Raw genomic sequence first — 20,263 nt, 5'->3', positions numbered from 1 at the left:
GGTACACGCACCTGGCTGAGGGGCTCAGCGGGGGAACTTCTCAGTGAATAATTTAGTCTTGGTAGTCTCCCCGAGGGGTTTCAGCCTGAGACCCCACTGCGGGATTTCAATCCAGGGTCTCCTCTATCGGGGGCTCGGCCTGGGTCCCCCTCTGTTTGTGGGGTCTCAGTCTGGATCCTCTGTAGGGGTCTAGGGCTGCAGGGTCCTTGGTGGGATCCCATTCTGAGGGGCCCTCTTGTGGTGTATCTTAGATGGGACCTCTCAGTGCCGAGCTCCCTCAGTTGATTCTTTGAATTTACAGTGGCCTCCCCACGCCCCAACATACATACTCCAGATCAGACGGGGCGGGTGTAGTGGGGCAGCAGGCTCCCCGTGTTGGGAGGGATGGGACCCCAGGATGCCTGCTGAATGGAATCTGGCCAGGCAGCTCCAGGCGGGCCCTCCCCCTCACCAAGTGGAGGCTGCGGTGGGCTGCGTTGGTTGGGTGGGGCCAGGGTTCCAGGCCTGATTGCTTGGGGTGGGGAGGGCCGGGCGGGAGGCGTGACTGGGCGCGCTCCTCTCTTCAGAATGCACGACGGAAACTTGACACCTCCGGGCTTGGGAGGGGCTCTTTCCTCCCTCCAGGGAAGCTTATAAACCTCAGCCCTAGGGCTCCTGTCTCGCTGCATCCCATCTCCTTGCCCCGGTGAGTCGCAACCCTTACCCCTGGAGGGTTCCTGGGGAGCCTTTTTCCGCCCTGGCCTCCCAGGTTCCTACCCTGGAGCCGGCTCAGACTGGGATTCAGGAAATGGCTTTTGGAAATCCAGCAGCAGTCCTTGCAGAGGGCAGGGGGTGGGTGGGAAAAGGGAGGATGATTGGGCATGACCCCTTGCCCCAGCCGTACCCGTACCCTCCCTCCGCCCCCGGCGCCCCTCCACTCCGGGCGCTGTGGGTGAGTGCCAGTACCAAATCCCTCCTGGGCGCGGGCAGTCAGCGGAGCCCCATCCAGGACCTGTTGCTGGGAGACGGGGACGGGGAGGGCTATGGGGTCCTGGGCTCCGCACTCTGCCCAGCTGCCCCCGAGGGGAGGGGCGAGCGGGACGACAGAGAGGCGGGGTCTGCCCAGACCAAGCCAGCCCTGACCACAGCTGGGCATTTGCCAGACCCCGGCCTCTCTGCTGGGAAGAGCAGCGTGTGTGTGTGTGTGTGTGTGTGTGTGTGTGTGTGTGGTCCGGCCTCTCTGCTGGGAAGAGCAGCCTGTGTGTGTGTGTGTGTGTGTGTGTGTGTGTGTGTGTGTGTGTAGACCCAGGTCCTTGCACAAACAAGCTTTGGAGACAAACAACCCCATGACCCTTTGAGGCCGGTTAAGCTCCAAGAAAGGACCCTTGGGACTGAACCCCACAGAGGGGCCACCAGACTGAGAGGACTCCAAAGAAGGACCCCAGACTGAAAGCCTGCTCCCAGACAGAGGGGTCTCCAGACTGAGGGACCACCACACACGGGTCCCTGAGACACGGACACTTCAAAAGGACCCCCAGACTGTGAGACCTAGAGAGGAAGGGGTTTCTGGAAGTGAACATTTCTTCCCCCCACCTACACTGAGGTACCATTGCCTGGTCCCCTGCCCCAAGCTCCATCCCTGCATCCCTGTCCCTTCCCTACTTCCCCTTGAGGCCTCCTCCAGGCAGAGGCTTGAGGTGGCAGCGCCAGGGCAGGGGCGCTCTGGCCTGTCCTGACTCTCTCTTCTTCCCCCTCCTGCAGATCAGCCCTGTGAGGACATCAGCTCCAGCCCCAGGGTCCTAATGGCAGCCGAACCACTGACTGAGCTGGAGGCGGCCATTGAGACTGTGGTCACCACCTTCTTCACCTTTGCAGGGCAGGAGGGCCGGAAGGGCAGCCTCAGCATCAATGAGTTTAAGGAACTGGTCACTCAGCAGTTGCCTCACCTGCTCAAGGTAGGTGGGAGTCTCTGGGTGTGAGGTTTTGGGAGCCAGTGGCTGTGGGACCCTGTGTATATGAGGAGGTATTACTGAGCATGATAAGGTGACCACAGGTGTACTGTGGAGGAGGGTGTGATGACTGCACATGTAAATGGTTCTGGGTGTTCTTGCTTGGTGTGTGTTTGTGTGTATAGTTAGGTAATATTATGTCTGTGTGAGTGCGAGTGTTGTATTGGGATTTGTGCTCCCATCAGATGATGCTGTTGGGTTCTCGTGGTGTCTCTCTGTGCCTCTCTGGTCTCATTTCCCCAGCACAGGACTGGACCCAGAGCTGGCTTCCAGGAGATTCATAGGCCATCAGAGCTAGAAGGAGGCCAAGAGAAAACACGGTCCAAATTCCTCGCTTCACGTATACAGAAACCGAGGCCCAGCTATGGGAAAGGGTTTGTCAAAAATCAAAACACAGCCAAATTAATGGAGTCATAGAATCTCAGTATAGGAGGTTCCTGTAAGTGGTCTGTGATTATTCCCCACCCGCTCTGGGAATCCCCTCAATAATGCAACTGACAGGATTATTCTTTCTCTCCTGTTCACAGGATGGAGTAGGGATTTACATTTCATCTGCTCTGGGTTGGCACATCATCCCAGGCTGTTAACAGTTTCTTTTACATCCTTTCTAAAAATTCAAAAGCACATAAAAGTGTGTGAACATGGATTAAAAAAAAAAACAACACAAACTAGTCTCTGAAATTCATAGTCTATCATTTGCAATATCTCCTACATCCTTAGACTTTTCCCTTCCTCTTCTCACAGGAAACTTCAGGCTCTGCCCTGAAAGTACAGCATTCCCTGTAGCCTTGTCAAATAATGACTGGTTTTTCTTCCAAATCCGACTCCCTCTGGGCCTGGAAATGCAGATAGTGACCCCTTTGCTTTTCCTTGCAACTTCCAGATCTTAGTTTCTTCTTCTTTTTTTATTGGCTGCACCCATGCAGCTTGTGAGATTTTAGTTCCCCGACCAGGGGTTAAAACCCGGGCCCTCAGCAGTGAGAGCACACAGTCCTAACCACTGGACTGCCAGGGAATTCCCTGTTCTCCTTCCTAAGACACCCAGCTCCTTGGAAGCTTGTATGTACCACGTGCCACCCTTCTAATCGCACACCTTATAGCGCTTCAGCTTCTGGCTTTTACCGTTTTTCTTCTCATCACTGCCACTGTCATTAACTTCAGTATCCACACAGACAACTTATTCAACACCTGGGCCTTTCAGTTTCTTTTTTTTTGGCCGCGCTGCACGGCATGTGGAATCTTAGTTCCCAGACAAGTGATCGAACCCACGCCCACTGCATTGGGAGCACGGCATCATAACCACTGAACCACCATGGAAGTCCCTGGGCCTTTCAATTTCTTCAACTCCTTACTTTCAAAGGTTCTGTCTTCCTGCACCTCAGCATCCCTGCCCCTCCACTCTGCTGCCCTGTCCATTCTTTAGGTCTTGTCATTACCAATGCGCCATCTCCAAAATCTCAATTTCAGGCCTCTCTTTCTCTGCCTACCGCCTCCTGTCATTACAGTTCTATTCCTCTATCTAGTTCCTCCACTCCATGACTTCCTGACTCCACTGGGAACTTCAGTCTCTTGACCCTATCACTTTTTCATCTTCTATCACCATCCCTCGAGACCTTATTTCCCTTCTTACTCAGCTGGGTTCTAAGGCTCACCACTATAATCACTTGCTCAACTCCCTTGATTCTCTTTCTCTCTGTCCTAGTTATTTGGCAAAATCCCAACTCAGGTTAAATGCAACATTTCAGCTTCATTAGCTTGTTGGTGAAACCCACCGTTCTGTGTCTGTGCTTGTACAGCTGAATCTGGTAGAGAAAAATGCACTGCCATGTTGTTGATTTGTCTCACTTTAAATCTATAACCACAGCCCCCAATAGGACCCTTAGCAATACCTGGAAATTCTTCTACATTTCCCTATTAATTCATTTACTAGCTCTTTCAGGTGATTATTTCACAACTTTTCCTTTCTCCTTAAACTCCAGTACCTCTTTTCATAGTCTCCCTCTCACTGAGAAATTTTCTTACTGAGAAAAATAAAAGCCATCGGGAAACTTCTATGTGCTTCCTCCCCCAAAACTACCAACCGATCAGCACATTTCCTGCCTTCCTTCCTGTTAACACGAATGATCTGTCTCTGCTGCTAAGGCCAGCCCCTCCACTGGTGCACTAAATCCCATCCCTTCTCACCTACTTAAAGACATTACTCTTTGAATTCTTCCTCCTTTTTTTCTTAAAATTAATTAATTAATTAAATTTATTTTGGCTGCATTGGGTCCTCGTGGCTGTGCACGGGCTTTCTCTAGTTGCGCAGAGCAGGGGCTACTCCTCGTTGCAGTGTGCAGGCATCTCATTGTGGTGGCTTCTCTTGTTGTGGAGCACGGGCTCTAGGTGCATGGGCTTCAGTGGTTGTGGCATGCAGGCTCAGCAGTTGTGGCTTGCGGCTCTAGAGCGCAGGCTCAGTAGTTGTGGTGCACGGGCTTAGTTGTTCCGCGGCATGTGGGGTCTTCCCAGCCCAGGGCTCAAACCCGTGTCCCCTGCATTGTCAGGCGGATTCTTAACCACTGCGCCACCAGGGAAGCCCTCAATTCTTCCTCTTCTCTCTTGCATCATCAAAATTTCTGTCTCTACTAGGTTGTTCTGATCAGTTTACAAATATGCTCTACTATCTCCCGTCTTAAAAGAAAACCTCCCTTGACCCTATAATTCCCTCCAGCTATGCCTTACATCTCTGTTCCCCTTTGTAGTAAAACTCCTCAAAAGCAGTGAGAGTTATTTATACTCTCCACTTTATGCTGTCTCTACTTTTCCTCTCCTGGTTCAGAATGCTCACACCCCAGGTATCTGCTAGGCTTATTCCTCATTTGACAGATTTCTGCTCAGATGGCAAATCCTCAGCATGACCTTCCTTCACCACTGAGTACAGAGATCACCTCCTTGTGTTCTGTTCCTTTACCTTGGGCTATTTTCTTTCAGAACACTTCCTTCACAACTTAGCTTCCATTATACAATTTTACGTTACCAAGAAGTAACATATAATTTTCTTCCTTTCCATGTAGGAAACATTCTTGTTCTATAAAGGAAAGGAATCTGCTCACTGTTTTATCCCCAGCACTTAGTGTCTGACTCCTAGTTAGGTGCTCAATAAAATACTGAGAGAGGGCTTCCCTGGTCGTGCAGTGGTTGAGAGTCTGCCTGCCAATGCAGGGGACACGGGTTCGTGCCCCGGTCTGGGAAGATCCCACATGCCGCGGAGTGGCTGGGCCTGTGAGCCATGGCCGCTGAGCCTGCGCATCCAGAGCCTGTGCTCCGCAACAGGAGAGGCCACAACAGTGAGAGGCCCGTGTACCGCAAAAAAAAAAAAAAAAAATACTGAGGGAATAAGTGAGATAGTAAAAAAGTTTAAAAGAAGTAAAAATTGTTGAGTGAGTGAATGAATAAATGCATCTTACCTATGGTTCTACAAATAGCTTTTTAAAAATGTAACAATGCATATAGGCTGTTTTCCCAGTTTAAAAAATGATGTACTGTATTCTAATATGTAGCTTAACACAAATTTATGTAGTCAATCCTCTATTGATGAACATTTCTCTTGTGTTCACTTTTCCCTTTTGCAAACGTTGTTTATATAGATATATCTTTACATACTAAAGGGAAAATATTTATAGAGTAAATGTCTGGCAGTATAAATATTAGGTCAAAAGGTTTGTTCTTAATTTTTATGGATATTATTAATTTGCCTCCCAACAAGTTTGTACTTGTTTTCATGGCCAACAGCAATGCATGCGACTGCCTGTTTCCCACATCCTTGCCCCAAATGGGTCTAACTGAGAGTTTATTTTTTAATTTAATTTTTTTTGTTTTTATAAATTTATTTATTTTATTTTTGGCTGCGTTGGTTCTTCTTGCTGGGCGCAGGCTTTCTCTAGTTGCGGAGAGCAGGGGCTACTCTTTGTTGCGGTGCGCGGGCTTCTCATTGCTGTGGCTTCTCTTGTTGTGGAGCACGGGCTGTAGGCGCGTGGGCATCAGTAGTTGTGGCACGTGGGCTCGGTAGTTGTGGCTCGTGGGCTCTAGAGCGCAGGCTCAGTAGTTGTGGCACACATGGCATGTGGGATCTTCCCTGACCGGGGCTCGAACCCGCGCCCCCTGCATTGGCAGGCGGATTCTTAACCACTGCACCACCAGGAAAGCCCTTACTGAGCTTTTAAATTTTGCCAATCTAATATGTGGAAATGGTGTCTTGTTCTGATTTACACTTCTTTAATTCTGAGTGAAATAGAACTTTAAAAAATATTTTTGATTGGCGTATATATTACCTTTTCTGTGAACTGCTTGTTTCTTTTATCAAAGTGTTTTTCTTTTCATATTGATTTATTATAGCTCTTTATAAATAAAGAAAATAGCCTTTGTCTATTATGTGCATTGCAAACATTTCCCCCTAATTTGCCTTTTCGTCCTTTGAGTTTGTTTTGGGTCTTTTTTGCCATACAGAATATAAAAAATTTTTATGTAGTCAAATCTGTCAAACTTTTCCTGAGTGGCTTCTGTGTTTTATGCCATGTTTAGAAAGGTCTTCCTCAGTTTAACTTATTAAAAAAACTCCCAGACTTTATTTTATTATTAAAATTTTCTTATTGATGTTAAATACCCCACTTATTATTTATTCAATTCCCATGTATATTTTGGGGCTCTTTATTCTGTTTCATTGATGTTTATTATTTAGAAACATTCTCATTTAATTACTGTGGTTTTAAAATATGCTTTGATAACCTGTAGGGTTGGTTCTCCCTCATTATTGTTTTCTTTTCAGAATTTTACCAGTAGATCCCACATGTTGATTTTTCAAGAAGAATTTTAGTAACATTTAATCATATTAAAAAGAATCCTGTAAATATTTTAATTGGGATTATATAAAAATGTTATTTTAGGGAAAATTGACATCTTTACACTATTGAATCTTTCTCTGTTAAAAAAAGTATGTTTTTCTCTTTATTCTTGTTTTCTTTCATATCCTTCAGTTCAGTTTTCTTCACAAAAGCTTAATAGAGTCCTACATTTTTTCCTGAGTGCTTTATTTTATTTTTTACTATTTTAAGTGGGATTTTTCATATTATATTTTCAAACTGGTATTTGTTTTTGTGTATTAATATTGTCACCTGATACTTTATCATTTCTAATAGTTTTTTGGGGGAAGAAATACAGATTAGTGGGTAAGAGCATAAGCTCTGAGTCAGACAATCTAGGTTCAAATGCAGGGTCTAGCTTGTCATCCCGGGTTAGTTATTTAATCTTTCTGAGCCTTCATTTCTCATCTGTGAAATGGACTCATAGTAATACTGTTCTTGTTGGATTGGTCTTGCATTTATTCAGTCAGTATTTATTGAGTGCCTACTACGTTCTGTTCTGACACTGTCCTAGGCTTTGGGTTATAGTGGTGAACAAGCCTCCGCTATGTGCCAGACATTCTCCCAGGCACTGGCATTATGGTGGTGAACAAGACGGACAAGGTCCCTGTGCTCAGGAGACTTTCATCCTAGCAGATTATGAAGATTAAATGATGTAAAGCATGTAGGGTGTTCAGCATATGCTCAGAATGGTCAGCACTATTACGTGCTTACACTTGTTGAAATGTTAACCTTTATCACTCTTTCGTTTTTTTCTAGGTATACAATTATATAATTGCTAATATAAGAGGTGAATTTACGTCTTCTTTCCCAACAATTTTACCTTTTATTTCTTTCTCTTGACTAATTGTATGTTTTCCCCTTCCATCTGTGTGTTACACTGGGCATCGTTGCCTTCCACTGGCAATGCTTATAGTATTTTATAAATAAGCATGATTGTAGCTTTAAAAAACGTCTTGTTTAGCTCTTCTATAAATTAGCTTTGTGCCATCTATAGATTTGGCAAGCCTTCTCTGCCTTCCTCCAAATGTTGATTCAAATGTTTAGCATGAGCTCCTCCTGAGGCACCCTTGTCTGGTTTGACATGGATCCATTGTTCAACAGTCAACTTTCTGGTTGTGGTTACTTACCTGGCAACCAATCCTTTGATCACGATGGTCCAACTTAGAATATCCTTAGATTTCACAGGTCTGCTGGGAGAGACTTTGCCAAGGGCCCCCTGGGAAACCACATACCTTGTGTCCTTGCCATTCCTCTGATCTACCAGGCTAGTGACCCAACTGGAAGAATGAGAAGACACTAGGATTATGCAAATGGGCAGCCAAGTGCTGTGAACTTCTCCAGCTTTCTGTAAAGGAGGAGTGTGGCCTGAGAAGGCTCTGTGGGTGGTCAGAGTGAGTCAAGGCCTACAAGGGCTCCCCGAGTGTCTTTGGGCTTATCCCAGGACTTGCACAGCGGCGTGCTGGAGCCCACCCATACCTGCCGTTGAAGGCCCGTTGTGTGCAGCGCTTCCCCTCTCTGCGTTCAGTGACATCATGTTTATGGTTCATGATCTGCCACGGTGGGTATATTTAGACCACAGCAAACACTATAACCAGGCTCCCCACTTCCCTCCTCTGCTTCCCCCTGGAGTTGGGCACCAGGGCGGTGCTGTGTTGGGGCTGCAGCTTCGTCCTGAAGGTTTGGGGCAGATCCTAGTGCTCTCTGAGGGAAGGGAGTGGCGATTGGCAATTCTTCCCTCCCTGTGTCAAAACCCTCGTTTCTAACCCCACTCTTCCCTGTGGTGTCTCCTCAGGATGTGGGCTCCTTAGAGGAGAAGATGAAGAGCTTGGATGTGAATCAGGACTCAGAGCTCAAGTTCAATGAGTACTGGAGACTGATTGGGGAGCTGGCCAAGGAGATCAGGAAGGAGAAGGCCCTGCAGATCCGAAAGAAGTAAAGCTGGCTGGCCGGGATGGGGGTGGGCATGGCAGGGCTGGGCAGTACCCCACTCCCCACAAATAAAGCTTTCTCCTTGAAACACAGATGTTTCTTACACCCACCTTGATGATTTCTTCTCTTGAGACTAGGGGGTGGGAAAGCTCTGTCCCCACCTGAGGTTGGGTCCAAAAATTATGAGCTCCTTGAGGACCAGGAATGTTTTTCATCTTCAGATACTCTGCAGCATCAGATCTTGTACAGGATAGGTGCTCAATAAATACATGGTTGATGAATGAATATCTGAAAGGTAGAGACAGATCTCTGGGACAGGTGAGGTGACTCATATCCCACCAGGTCTCAGGGGCTTGGTCTTGGTTCCCACTTTCTTATTCCTGGGTTTTGTGTCATTGGATGGTAATGATAGCGGTGAACATGTGTTGAGGGCTTGCTCTGTGCCAGGAACAGGGCTGAACATTTTCTTGTATTATTTTAGTTAATGCTCACAGCCTGTTGAGGTAGGTACTGTTTTTAAGTCTTGTATTAAAGATGAGGAAACAGATTTTAGAGAGGTTAAGTCACAAAGACAAGAATAGGTAGAACTGGGTTGAAATTCCAGAGCCTCTGTAATGAACCGGGATCCTCTCTGGATGGGTGCTTGGGAACCCTGGACCCTCCTCTCCTCCCTCCTACCATGGCAGGGGTGAAGCAGAAGGATGAACACAGGGTTCTGGTTCGAGGACTGGGGTGAGGGTGGCGGTCGTGCTGCAGGAAGCAGAACTTTAGGGCACCCAAGCGCTGCTCTCCCCATCCTTCTTGGCTAGCGAGGCATGTGGTTTGAACTGTCTGCCACCAGAGGGAGCAGGGGTGGGGCAGCCCAGCAGGCACTGCCTTCCAAGGACTGTCACTGCCTTACTGTCAGGTGTCCATCATTTGAGGCAGCTGTGAGTCCAGAGGAACATTTAGGCTGAGACAAGCTCCCCATCACACACCATGAAAGGGTCCTAGATTGAGACCTTCCATCTAAGTGCCCCTGGACTGAGAGACCTCAGAGGGACTGCCAGGCTGGGACTCTGAGGGTCCATTTGAGACATTCCAGAGGGGCTCCCTCACAGTGAGAGACTGAGACATTCCAGAGGGACCCCCAGACTGAGACATTAGAGACCTCCGTCTTGGAGAAACCCTGAAATTGAGATAGCCTCAGAGGGGTCCCCAGATCGAGACACTTACAGACACCCAGTGGAGGCCAAAAGTACATAGGAGCCCTAGAAGGAGACCCGTGGAGGGGCACTGGGACGTATGCTTTGATCTCAGAGTTTAGGAAAGGAGTCCAGGAACTCTGGCTCTCAGCACTGCCCCCTTCTTTCCTGATTCACACAGACTCCCCTGCCTTCTCCCTTTCTCTTCCCTCATCAGGTGGGGAAGGCCACTGGGGTTGGGCTGAATTCCCCCCAGACCTACAGCCCAGGATCCCTGGGATGTTATCCCAGGTGCTGGATTGGGCGGGGCGGGGAGGGCGGTTTGCTGTGGAGTCTCTGGGTTAGGGAAGGCATGGGATTCTGAGGGAGGGAGGAGCAGGTAGCCCAACCAGTTTGGAGAGGTTGTTAGCTGACAGATAACCCATCTGGGCCTCCCATACGTGCATGCTGGCTGCGGGGAGCTGAAAGGACATCAGGACAACACTCATTCTGCCCCCTTCACCAGGCTACCCTTCTCTGGCTCCTTCCTCCAGACCCAAATTTCTGCCATTAGGACTCGGCAAGGCTGGGCAGGCTTGAGTGTCACTATCTAAATCGGCCTTGAGGGGAGGAATGTGTGTGTGTGACACATTAAAGTACTTCAACCCACGTGTCCCTCATTCCTTCAAGGCCACAAAACCCGCCTTGACCAACCTCTGCTTCTCCTTCTTTCCTGGTGACTGACTCAGAGCCCCCTAAGAACCCTTTCCTGTCCTACATTTCCTCCAGGCCTTTCCTCCCAGGCTCCACACCACAGCGTTTCCAAGTCCTCCCCCCCCCCCCCCCCCCCCCCCCCCCCCCGCCCCCAGCTTCCCCTCCCTATCTTCCCTGGACTCCGCCTGCTGGTCTGGGGCCAGGGGCATCCCAGACCCAGCTCTCCATGGTTCCCTCCTCGTGGCCCGGGTGCGGGGCGGGATCTCGGAGCTGCGGCCAATGGAGGTGGGGCCCCCGCTGGGCTGGCTCACAGCCCAGGCGGCTGCAGGAGCAGGGCTGGCTTCGGGATGAGGCCCAGCCCCCTGCCTCCCCTCCCTTCCCCCAGGTATAAGAGCTGAGCTCAGGTGCACTGGCTCTTCCAGTCCTGTCTCAGCGGTTGCCAGCAGGTAAGGAGTCCCAGGGCTTTTCACCCAAAATGGGCTGTCCCCGGTCCAGAAGGCATGCTTAACCTATCCTACCCTAGTCTGCCAGGGGAGGGTCTGGGGGACCAGGCCCTGGAGGCTGGTGTGTGTGTATGGAACAGGGGTGGGGGGTTGGAAGGGATGGGAGGAAGGAGGCTAAGGTGAGGCTCAAGGAATTCCCTCTAAATAGGTTGGCGTGGGGGCTGTGACCTTAGCTCCGGGAGCCTGGGCAGGGATGGGGCTTGTGTGGAGTTGGCTCTGACCCCCTGGGTGAGGCACAGAATATCTGGGGTGCAGCCAAAGGGGATAGTTGAGAAAGAAATGCTGAGTTCTCTCCTTAGCTCAGCCTCCCCCCTCCTCTGAGCAGATCATGAGACATCAGCTCCTCTGGGGCCGGCTGTAGGACGACAACACTCTCACCAAAGGACCAAGCACCATGGGACAGTGTGGGTCAGCCAACGTGCAGGTGAGCCCATTCATTCCTGGCCTTTCTGTTCCCACTCTCCCCTCCTTCACCCTGAGCGTCTATGTCCCTCACTGACTTCTGCCCCCTCACCTTGGCCTTGCTCTGCACTCCAGACCCTGCCTGTGAGACCTGAACCCTCTCTGGTGCCTACATAGGGTGATGCAGATGGGCCCTCCCTGGAAGAGGACGCCTGGGTCTCATGCTGGGACCTGCCCTGCCTGGAGGCTGGGGGGAGGTGGGGAGGAAGCCTTGCCCGACACATGGCTCAGGGCAGAGGACAGTGGGGGCAAAGGGGCTGGATGCTGGGCTCTGGAGTGGGCGAGGGCCCACGTTCCTGCCAGCTGTCTTCTGCCCTGTTGGCTCTGCCGGGCTTCTGGGGAAACGGGGTGTCATAGGATGGGTGGGACCTCTGCAACATGGGCCATGTCCCTTGCCCTCAGGATGCCCAGGAATTCAGTGACGTGGAGAGGGCCATCGAGACCCTGATCAAGAACTTCCACCAGTATTCGGTGGAGGGTGGGAAGGAGACGCTGACCCCCTCCGAGCTACGGGACCTGGTCACCCAGCAGCTGCCCCACCTCATGCCGGTACTGAGGGAGTGGACCCCGCCCCAGACAGTACCCTGACTTCCCAAGCAAGTACTCCAAGACCCCACCCACACTGCCAAGGCCCCTGGCACTGGCAAACCCCAGCCCTTCCCCTTGTCAGTGCCAGGTAGGCTCAGGACCTGCTTTCTGCCCCTGGGTAGGGCGGAGTGGGAAGATTGGAAGGTGCTGCTTGGCTGAGCTGTGGTGTCTTCCCTCCTTTCAGAACAACTGTGGGCTGGAAGAGAAAATTGCCAACTTGGGCAGCTGTAAAGACTCTAAACTGGAGTTCGGGACTTTCTGGGAGCTGATTGGAGAAGCAGCCAAGAGTGTGAAGCTGGAGAGCCCTGTCCGGGGGAGTTGAAAACCTTCCCCTGGAATTCGGCGGCGGGGGGATATTGGGGAAAGGGGGCCTCCAGAGCCTGGGGGGCCTGGAAATAAAACTCCTCTCTCCACCACCCCCGCACTATTCCCCAGCCCCACCTGTCTCACCTCTGCAACGTTCAGGTTCATCATGGCCCTTCCTGGGGCCTCTGTGTACTTCATCCCTGGGAGCTCCGTGGGGCTAATGGGTCCAGGGGTCCCCACCTGGGGGAGGCTCAGGGGGTGGCTGGGGCCAGGGATGTATTGGAGGGCTGCTGGAGGGTTGAGGATGCTGTAAGGGCCAAGTCATTTAGTAGTGGTGGAAGGGCAGAGAGGAGCTGAGCTATGGGAACTGATTTGAAGGGGGTGGAAGGAGGAATGGATATTCGGTACTATAAAGGGTCTCTACGAACCTACCCCTCCTAATCTCTTCCCCAACCCCAACCGTCTGTCCAGTGCTGTCCCTCCCTGCCCCCAGCTCTGCCCCAGCCTCCTCTCAGGACCCTGTCTCCCTGGCTTAGGGCAGGGGAAGAGAGAGAGCAGGGTGGGGGAGAGGCTGAGGAGGTGAGTTTTGGAAGTGAGAGGACCAGCTGGGTGCTTGGGCATTTACAGAATGATAGTTGTTTTGTATCATTTGATTAATAAAGAAGATGGAAAAAATGAAAGACGTTGTCTTGACTGAACCCCATCCCCACCCCAAGTGTCCGTGGGTGAGGAGGTGTTGGGGTGAATGGCAGAGTCATTGGGTGGCACGGTACCTGTGGGACTGCAGTGGTCGGCAGTGGAGGCAAATAGGGGCCTCACTTTCCCCCGTGGATTTGGGTTGAGGATGGCAAAAGGCCTAAAAGGTGGAAGACCTGGTTCTCTCTGAGGGACAGGCTGTACTTTGCCAGTGACCTGGCCCTCTGACAGGAGAGGCGGGCGTGTGTGCACATGTGGGGAGAAGAATATGAACCCAGGTGAGCCTGGCTGACTGGTAGCAGGGGAAATGTGAGGCCGAGAAACAGGCTGACCAACCTGGGTTTGAATCCCAGCTCTGCCACGTACTATCTTTGGAACTTGGGGCGTATTCTCAGAGTATCAGTTTCCTCATCTGTAAAATGGGGATGGGACACAAGATGTAAAGCACTTAGCAGAGAGCCTGACACAGAGTGAGAGGCCAGTGAGCAGAAGTCACTGGAGTGGGGGGATGGGTCCCTTCTGGCGTCAGCTGTTGCCTCTGGGACATCAAACTGGCCAATCTCCTTGGGTATCTTGGAGAAGGGGTGGAGGGGTGTTTCCAGAGGGATCCGCTGCTGCACACAAGAGGTCCTAGGGACGGGTGCACTGGAGGTGGAAGGCAAGGAACCACGCTCTGGGCCCTTTTGACTGTAGCCCACGGAAATCCCAACAGCAAGGAGATTTAAGCGGCCAGCCAGGCTGGCCTGGAATACTAACTGAACTTGCCTGTTAGGGGTCCCTGAAACGGGGCTCCCAGTGACCCAGGTGAGAAGGGCAGGTGACAGTCTTTCCCTTCCTTTCTCAAAGTTGTAAATTCTGTTCAGGCCCTGCAGGGTTAGGAGGGTGGGGTTGGGGGAGCGCCCGCTTGCACCACTCCCTCTGGGGTGGGGGCAGGAGGGTGTTAAAAAGGTGTGTATCCCTTTAACATGGGCCCAACCCCAGGGCCAAGTCAAGAGGGAGCTCAGACCTTACCTCCCCACTGAGCCAGCTGCGCCAGGCAGGGCTGGGAGGGAGTGGGACAGATTCTGGGAGTGCAGCGGGGAGGAGTCCTGGCTGGCTGAGCTCGTAGCTACTTGGCAGTGCCAGAGCCCAGGTCTCAGAGCCCCGCAGGAGAGGAGGTGGACCAAGAAGGTAGGTGAGCACCCCAGGCCCGTCCTGGGAGGTCTGGGGCTGCCGGAGGGGCCCTGCAGGCTTGGGAGGCCCGGACAAGGGGCAGTGAAGGGGGCCTGAGGAGGGGGGCCTGCAGAGACTGAGCAGGAAGATTTCGTCAATTGTTAACTTTCCCAAAAGGCCAGTACGGGAATGGAGCGTTCCGGTGGACTTGGGGGTTGGAGAGGCCTTCAGATGAGTGGATGGGGTGGCAAGACCCCCTCCCCAGCCCAGCAGCTGACCGGGTTCCTCTCCCAGGGCTGGGCCACCGGGCAGAGTGTTCAGAAGCTTTGCTCTCAGCTGCTCTGATTTTCCCCAGCAGAAAAAGGGCAGATGTGTTTGGTGGAGGTTGGGGAGTAGCCAGACCCTGGACACAGGCCTCGCTGGGCGCTGTGTCTGGGAGAGGTGATGGGGTCCAGGAGAAGCCAGGGAGGGCCCAGGGAGCCTGAGAGCAGCCCGAGGAGGGGAGGCAGGGGCCTGGGTTGCTTCTCTCGACTCAGGTAGGTGCCGGACACTGGCCCCAAGTGCTCTGGGAGCTGTTTCTTGGGAGGGACGATGGGGCCCAGGAGGAACCTGGGTAAGGCCCCCCTGGAGCCTGAACTCCAGGAGAGGGGCCCAGAAACTGGGCAGCTTCTCCTCTACCTCAAGACCCAGGCAGGTTCTGGCTTGACTTGCTTTGCTTGGTGGAGTCCCCTGCCCTGTAGAGCATTTGCCCTGCCTGGCCCAGGTCGGAGGGAATGAGGGCTGGTGTGCTTAGAGACCCACGACGGAGCCCTGGAGTGCCGGTGAGCAGGAGCTCAGACTTTCCCCATCGACTAGAAAAGAGCTCTCTGGGTGTTGGTGAGGCCTGGGGCAGCAGTGTGTGTGTGTGTGTGTGTGTGTGTGTGTGTGTGTGTGTGTGTGTGTCCACACCAAACTCCTCCAACTTCACTTGTTTGGAAAGAAATTTCTGAGGAATAGTCTTCTTCCTCCAGCTACGTATTCTGAAAGCAGAAGAGTTTGGAGGGTAGATGGGTCACCCAAGCAGAGGGTATCAGAAATGGCAGAATTCCTTGCTCATTGTGATTGTGTACATTTGTGTGGATTAGATGCAGTGAGTCCTGTGAGGGTGGGGCTGGGGGGTAGGCAGGGACACTTGTGTGAGATAGTAGCCTCTGGAACTGGGAAAAGAGCAGGAGAAGAGGGAACAGAGAATGGAGCTGGAGAGGCTGGAGAGGTTAATTTGAAACAACCTTGCAAATTGAGTAAAGCATTACCAGCCCAGTGTAGATTGCAGCCTTCCCTGTGTATTGCAGGCAGCTGGGGCAAATGAGTGAATTAAGTAGGAAATGAAGGAGAGAGTAAGCGAGTGAATGGTGGATAAATGAGTGAACAAATTCAAGGTAGATGAAAGGAATGCAGAGAATGCCAAATTGAGGCTTGAGAGTGGCCTAGGCTCTAGAGGAGAGGTGACTAGGAGGGATAGGAGTCCAGGGACATATCCCAACACTTGGGAACAATTTAAGACTCAAGAAATGTGTGTGGAGGTGGGAAGAGGAGGTGAGTTTTAGAGGGTGTGGTGGATGTTCAGGGCTCCACACGGAAAGGGACTGGGGAGTTGAAGAGATGGAGGGTGAAGAGGAGGCACTTGGAGGGGTGGGGCCCAGCACCTGGGGGTGGGAGGGTGAGGCTGGAGTGGCTGAGACCCAGGAGCATGGTGTCAGGGCAATTTGGGCTTTTGGAGAAGTCAACAAGCTGGGCTGAGGTGGGCAGGGTGGGGGCCTCTTGGTTGCTCAGTGATGAATCAGCCAAGGAGGAGACAGTGAACATTGCAGGAGGGTTGGGGGCCCAGGTGAGAGGGTCCTTTGGAGGCTGAGTCCCTCCATTCTCATTGTTTTGGAAGGCTCCAGTGTACTGTCCACCTCCTCCCTCCCCCTCAGGCCAGGATCAACCTGTGGCAAAGTCAATGCAGGAGTTACCTCCTGCCCCACCCTTCCCAGGGAGGGGCTGACGGGATGGCCCACCACCTCCCCTCCCCCCAACCACATGCCTGGGGACCCTCTGGCCTGGTTTGGTGGGAGGACTGAGCAGGCAGGAGGGGCAGGTGACCTTGGCATGGGTGTGGTGGCAGAGCCTGTCTCCTGACCCCCAGGGAAGGGAGGGAGAAAGGGTAATGACACCTGACTCTTCTTTTCCTTCAGAAGAAGCTTCAGAAAAGCATTTGTCCAAATTGTTAACTCCAGCATTGTCCAATTGATCAGAAGAAGGTGGGGTGGGGACTACTGGGAGGCCTGGGAGCTGAAGCGCAGCTCTCTGGGGTGACTGTGTACCTGACAGCAGGTGCTGAGATGTCTCCTGGGAGCTCACCTGTGTCTTGCCAGGTAGAGGCTGAGGCATGGTATCAAGGAAGGGCAGGACTGGGCTCCAAGATGGCAGGTGGTGGGAGGGGAGTGCTTGGCCAGTGGCGAGAGGGACAGAGACACACTGCCCCCCAAACCCATTTATTATCCTTTCCTCTCCCTATTTCCCACAGGATTCCTCACTTGGGGAACAAGGTTTGGGATGGTGAAAGTGGGGGATTCTCTGAACGTTCTCCCCACTCCCAAGGCTGGTTGGGAGTAGGGCATGACACAGTCCTTGCCGACACGGGTGCAGCTTTCGGAATCCCCAGGAATACTGGTCGTAGGCCTGGGCAACTGCCCACCCAAGGGCAGCAGGGCAGACAGTTCATGGATTGAAACATTTTTGTCCTCATTTGTGAATGTTAGAGCATTTGTATGAAAGTCTTACAAAGGTATAAACATTGAACCGCACAATTACACACAATAAATAAAGAGTACTGGAAAAAGAAAATGGTTTCCTACAGTCCTGGTTCCATACTTCATTCTTTCGGCCACAGACCAGAGCGGTCAGGTGGACAAGGCAGGGGAGAGAAGGGTAGGATTCCTGGTTAGAGTTGCCCTAAACTGACCCCTCTCCCTCTCAACTCTCCTTCCTTCCTCCATCCTGGCTTAGTCCTTCTGGGTCTCACCCTTTCTCCAGAAGAAGTTTAGTAAAAGAAAAATCTTCGAAGAGTGGTCAGGGGCCTTGGATACCTGGTATCAGGGCTGGCAGGAGGTGGAATATTTATAGAGCATCTACCTTGAGCAAAGCATTGGGCCAGGCCACGTGGGCGAGAGGAGATGCAGAGATTAAAAGCAGGGAGGTTGTATATCCAGGATTTAAAAATTTTTTAAAGTTGTATATCCAGAATTTTTGGGACTCACTTGGTCCCAAAGTCTCCCAGTCCTAACACAATGGCTGCATATAAGAAACACTATCCTTGCTTCAAGGAAGTTCTGGTGTCTGGGGAGAGATGATCCAGGAAGAGACTGCAGTCACAGCAGCTAGTGGGCCCAGCCAAGGCTGGCTGAGAGTCTGTGGGAGTCAGGGGAGGAGGACCAGAGGGCAAGGGTCAGGGCAGTTTTCCCTGGAGGTGCGGTTTGGGCAGGCTTCAGCTAGGTGGAGAGGGCAGGGCAATGGGCACAGGAGGAGGGATGGATGGTCAGGAGGAGGATTAGAAAGCAGGTGGCAGGGGCAGGGGCTGCGGTGGGGCTCGGGGAAGCAGACTTCCCTTCCATTATCGAACCATGAGATGCCCTGGTGGCGGTGTCCACCTTCCCTTGCCAAGACCCGATGGGCAAGGCAGCTGCAACTCATTCCTGGGCTTGGGGGCGGGAAGGGAGGCTCATTTGCCAGGGTTCACTTGGGGGGGCTCTGGGCATGGGCGGCGACTCACAGAGGAGATCCGCCTGTTCCCCTCATATCCTGTTATTCAGTAGGCTGTATCCGCTTGCAATGTGAGTGCCTTTTGTCCTGGAGCAGGGGGCTGTTGTGTGTAGCCTCTGGCTGGCTGTGGAGGCTCCATCTTCAGCTGTCTCCAGCTGGGGCTGAACCTCTGGGCTCCTCCTTAGGTAATGGGGTGGGGAGGGGCCCTTGTATCCTGCTGTATATTTTGGGGTGGGTATGAGGGAGGTTAGGCTAGCCGGGGCTGGCTGGGGGCCTGCACAAAGCCTCACTTGATGGATCGGGACATCATCCTTTATCAGAGAAGGGCAGCCATGGCCTGAGACCCGGGACGCACTGTCCTGGAGCCTGGCGGAAAGGACTGAGGAGAGCCTAGGTCCCCGCCTCCTGCTTTGTTGCCTGGGGCAGGGGTCTCGGCCAGCCCTGGGGGTGGGGGACGTGGCCCGTCCTAGCAGTTTCTAGCTGTGCTTGTCCCCGGGCCAGGGCCTCTGGGTGGGCCAGGTATGGAGAAGGCGGAAGGATGGGCACTGGCTCTCATCCTCTTCCCAGGAGCCTCTTGTTCTCTCTGGGGCTCTGACAAGCTCAGTGCCTGGGGCTGGGGAAGTGCCTGGAAAACCCGTTGAGGCTGTTGAGCTGGAGAGCACCTGGATGAGAGGAGACACATAGTTCTCATTCCAGGCCCACCCTGGGTTCCCCTTTCCCTGCTTACTTCCTCCTGAGGACCAGCCAGCCTGGGGGGCCAGATGCCCAGGGGGTGGGCCCAGCGGGTGGACAGGGGCAGAGAGGCGAAGGAGCAGGTGTGGCCTGTGGCGTCTCCTCACCTCCCCTCATCCTGGCACCCAGGCCCTGCGAGGTGTGAGGCTGTGAGATGGCGGACTCCTACACAGAGCTGGAGAAGGCGGTGGTCGTCCTGGTGGAAAACTTCTACAAATACGTGTCCAAGCACAGCCTGGCCAAGGACAAGATCAGCAAAAGCAGCTTCCGGAAGATGCTTCAGAAGGAGCTCAACCATATGCTGACGGTGAGGTCCCCCCACCCAAGGGCCTGGCCTCTCCGTGCCCCTACCCCACCCAGCTCCTGAAGCTCTTGCCCTCTCTGGGTTTCCTTCCCCACCTCCGCTTCTGTCCTTTCAGAGTTATCCCCCCAAAACCAGGGGTCTCCACCCCGCCCAGCCCTCTGTCCTCAGGGTGCCCAGGCCTGAGCCAGTGAGGGCTCTGTTCCCATCTTCCAAGGGCAGCAGCAGCCCAGGCCAGACCCTGGACTCTGCCTAGGGTCCTTGCTGGGGCCTCTGTAGAGCTGCCACCTCAGTATTGCTGACCCTCAGTTCCTCGCCAGGACACCGGGAACCGAAGGGCTGCTGATAAGCTCATCCAGAACCTGGACGCCAACCACGATGGGCGCATCAGCTTCGACGAGTACTGGATCTTGATAGGCGGCATCACTAGTCCCATCGCCAACCTTATCCGCCAGCAGGAGCAGCAGAGCAGCAGCTAGAGGACCCTCCCACCGTCCCCTCCCCCATGCTCTTCCTAGGCTCCCTCCTCTGCCCACCCAGACCCCTGTCCTCTCTTCTCCCTCTAGACCTTCTCCTGACAATTGCTGAACGGGGCAAGTGGGGATGTCAGGGCCTCTTTGTGAGTGTCTCTGTCTGGGGGTGTCCCCCTGAGGGTCTCAGTCCCTGGAGCCAGCAGACCCTGGGGCCCCTCTGTGACAGTGCTGTATGGGGACCCAAGAGTTTCCCCACCTGTTATCTACCCTTCTGACCTCTGATGTTCCTGCCTGATTCCGGGTCTCTCCTGACCTTAGAGGTCAGCTTGCTGCTTCAGGTCTCCCTGTTCCTGGCAACACCAGCAGAGACTCCTCTCTCCCCTTTCCCTCAGCCCCTCTGCTGGGTAGAGGAGACTTCCAGGGATTGCCCTCCAGCTGCCTCTGGGTCTGGAAACAGGGTTGAGCCCCCTCCCTCCTGAGCCACTGAAATGGGCAACAAAGGCTGGATTTGGAGTTTGTGTCCCCCTCACCAAGTCCCTTTGTGATGTTCATTAAAACCTTTCCACTCCTTG

The 20,263-nt window shown here is 52.9% G+C and overlaps 3 protein-coding genes across 3 annotated transcripts; all 3 read left to right on the top strand.

Annotated features, from left to right (window-relative positions):
• Nucleotides 1–667: 667 nt before the first annotated feature.
• S100A13 (S100 calcium binding protein A13) lies at nucleotides 668–8,909 on the top strand. Its single transcript, XM_065892422.1, has 3 exons — nucleotides 668–685; nucleotides 1,741–1,934; nucleotides 8,682–8,909. The coding sequence occupies exons 2-3, from the start codon at nucleotides 1,782–1,784 to the stop codon at nucleotides 8,823–8,825; spliced, it is 297 nt and encodes a 98-aa protein (XP_065748494.1). The 5' UTR covers nucleotides 668–685; nucleotides 1,741–1,781; the 3' UTR covers nucleotides 8,826–8,909.
• A 2,683-nt stretch (nucleotides 8,910–11,592) lies between these two features.
• Nucleotides 11,593–12,570, top strand: S100A14 (S100 calcium binding protein A14). The gene is made up of 3 exons (XM_065896335.1): nucleotides 11,593–11,622; nucleotides 12,063–12,209; nucleotides 12,433–12,570. Exons 1-3 carry the CDS (start codon nucleotides 11,593–11,595, stop codon nucleotides 12,568–12,570), a joined length of 315 nt encoding a protein of 104 aa, XP_065752407.1.
• A 1,726-nt stretch (nucleotides 12,571–14,296) lies between these two features.
• S100A16 (S100 calcium binding protein A16) lies at nucleotides 14,297–20,263 on the top strand. Its single transcript, XM_065895850.1, has 3 exons — nucleotides 14,297–14,424; nucleotides 19,047–19,224; nucleotides 19,539–20,263. The coding sequence occupies exons 2-3, from the start codon at nucleotides 19,072–19,074 to the stop codon at nucleotides 19,695–19,697; spliced, it is 312 nt and encodes a 103-aa protein (XP_065751922.1). The 5' UTR covers nucleotides 14,297–14,424; nucleotides 19,047–19,071; the 3' UTR covers nucleotides 19,698–20,263.

This window comes from Phocoena phocoena, chromosome 1 (assembly GCF_963924675.1).
Source record: "Phocoena phocoena chromosome 1, mPhoPho1.1, whole genome shotgun sequence".
Taxonomy (NCBI): domain Eukaryota; kingdom Metazoa; phylum Chordata; class Mammalia; order Artiodactyla; family Phocoenidae; genus Phocoena; species Phocoena phocoena.
This window is presented reverse-complemented; position numbering and strand designations above follow the sequence as displayed.